We start from the raw sequence: 2,140 nt of genomic DNA, 5'->3' as shown, positions 1-2,140 counted from the left end.
TTTTAAAATGAAATTGATGAATGATTAACAACACAAATAATGTTACCTGATATATGAACTGAAAATGTATTGCAACTCGACCGTGAGCGATTTGTTGAAATCGATTGATTTTAGTGGGAGGAGAAATTGGGTGAGGATATTGGAGTTTGAATGAGGAGGTGAGGGAAAGTTTTTTTTTAAAGTTAGTGGTGTAGCGCCGCGGCGCTAACAAATTAACGCCTCGGCGCCACTTTTGCGTAAATATGGCGCCGAGACGCTTACACACGAGCGCCTCGGCGCCATATTTGCGCAAATAAGGCTCCGCGGCGCTACAATTTAAAAAAAAATGGAATGAGATGAGAGGAAAGTTTTGTCAACTACATTTTTCTAACACTTAAATTGATTACAAATCATACGTTAATACAGATTAAAAAAAAGACTTCAGCGTTGTTGAATGTCTCTTAAACCCGGTGTATCCATCTCATTTCTAATTTGAGTTGTTCTGTCTCTACCAACTCTTCTTATTTCACGTCTAACAGGGTTGTGGCGCAATTCGAAAGTTGGAGGATCCCAGTATCGCTCATCTGCAAGAGGTTGGAATCTGTCCTCGTACGTTGCTAAGTACTCAGATAGGTTATACCAGGGCTGCACAAGTGTCGTGGGATCCAAGGAGTGCCACTTAGCTGTGCAAATAGCATGGGAACATGGGATGCCGACAATCGTCCATTTACCACATGAACAATCACTCGTTGATAACTTGACGACATACATATGTTGACCACGACTTGGTCTTCCTACGGTTGCAACAGAAGCAGTTTGATCACGTACATCGTATTTGAAAACACGATGTTCACTAGATTTTCTCGCCCATTTCTCATACTTCCGACATGCATAATCTGACCACAGTTGATTTTCCTGAACCATACGACCACTTCTTGTCACACGTTCAATGAAATATTGTATGCACCTCAAAAGTGTCAAGTGTACTATGGCAGATATAGGAAGTCTACGAGCACCTTTCAACACAATGTTTAAACACTCCGACATGTTGGTTGTCATCACACCACGACGCCAACCACCGTCATGAGCCAAACTCAATTTTTCTTTTGCAATTCCGGCCAAATATCGGTGCGCCATAATGTTTTTTTGTTTGATTGCCTCCATTATTGAATCAAACTTACAGATTTGATTCTGTGTGCCTGCCGCCCAGCATAAATCTTTCAAATGCACGTCTTTGAATTTAGCATTAAAGTTTGAACACACATGTCTCAAACAAAAACGATGCACACCGTAAGGAGGTTGAAAATATGGTAGATCTTCCGTTGCTCGCACTCCCTTATGCCTGTCAGAAATAAGACACACACCATGTTCACCACGAACAACATGTCTTCCTAGGTTCTCCAAGAACCATTTCCAAGAATCTGTTGTTTCTTCATCAACAATAGCAAATGCTAGCGGTAGAACCTGATTGTTCGCATCCAGAGTCACACCAATCAACATTTTGTGCTTGTATTTGGTATACAAGTGTGTACCATCGACACTAATTATTTTCCGACAATGTCGAAACCCATCAACACACGGCCTGAATGCCCAGAAAACATAGTTCAGTGTCTTACAAATATCAGTGTTGGCTCTGAGATGCTTCCACTCCACAACTGTTCCCGGATTATATTGGGACAAAGCACACATATATTTCTGAAGCAATTGAACGGAGCTCTCCCATGTACCATAAGCAATTTCCATAGCACGTTTCAAACTTCGCCATGCCTTCTTGTACGAGATTTGATATCCATATTTATCTTTCACATTTTCGATGATATAATTAATCTCGTAAGCAGGATCACAACGAACAACTCCCAATAGCGTATGTGCCACCATCTCACTGTTCAAATTCTTATGGCCTATACCGACAGAGGTAGATATACATGTGTGAGGCCCGACGTATTTTGTTATTTTCCAATAACCAGTCTTGGCCTTGAAAGAAGCGCGAAGTCCCCATCGACAAATGACCGTAGAAGAATTATTTTTGCAACGTCACTGCCACAAACTGCGTGTGCTATCCTCGACACGGTACTCACGCCTGACAACTCTGACTGAATAATCCTTCACAGATGCAATAAGATCATTCTTATCTTTAAATAACATATTAACGCATAGTTCA

General features: G+C 41.2%; 1 protein-coding gene across 1 annotated transcript; it reads right to left on the bottom strand.

Annotated features, from left to right (window-relative positions):
• Positions 1–420: 420 nt before the first annotated feature.
• Positions 421–1,857, bottom strand: LOC140989389 (uncharacterized). The gene has a single exon (XM_073458595.1). The coding sequence runs from the start codon at positions 1,855–1,857 to the stop codon at positions 421–423; it is 1,437 nt and encodes a 478-aa protein (XP_073314696.1).
• Between the last annotated feature and the right edge of the window lie 283 nt (positions 1,858–2,140).

Source organism: Primulina huaijiensis, chromosome 12 (genome assembly GCF_012295235.1).
Source record: "Primulina huaijiensis isolate GDHJ02 chromosome 12, ASM1229523v2, whole genome shotgun sequence".
NCBI lineage: Eukaryota > Viridiplantae > Streptophyta > Magnoliopsida > Lamiales > Gesneriaceae > Primulina > Primulina huaijiensis.
The sequence above is the reverse complement of the archived record's forward strand: the minus strand, read 5'-3'. Positions and strand labels throughout refer to the sequence as shown.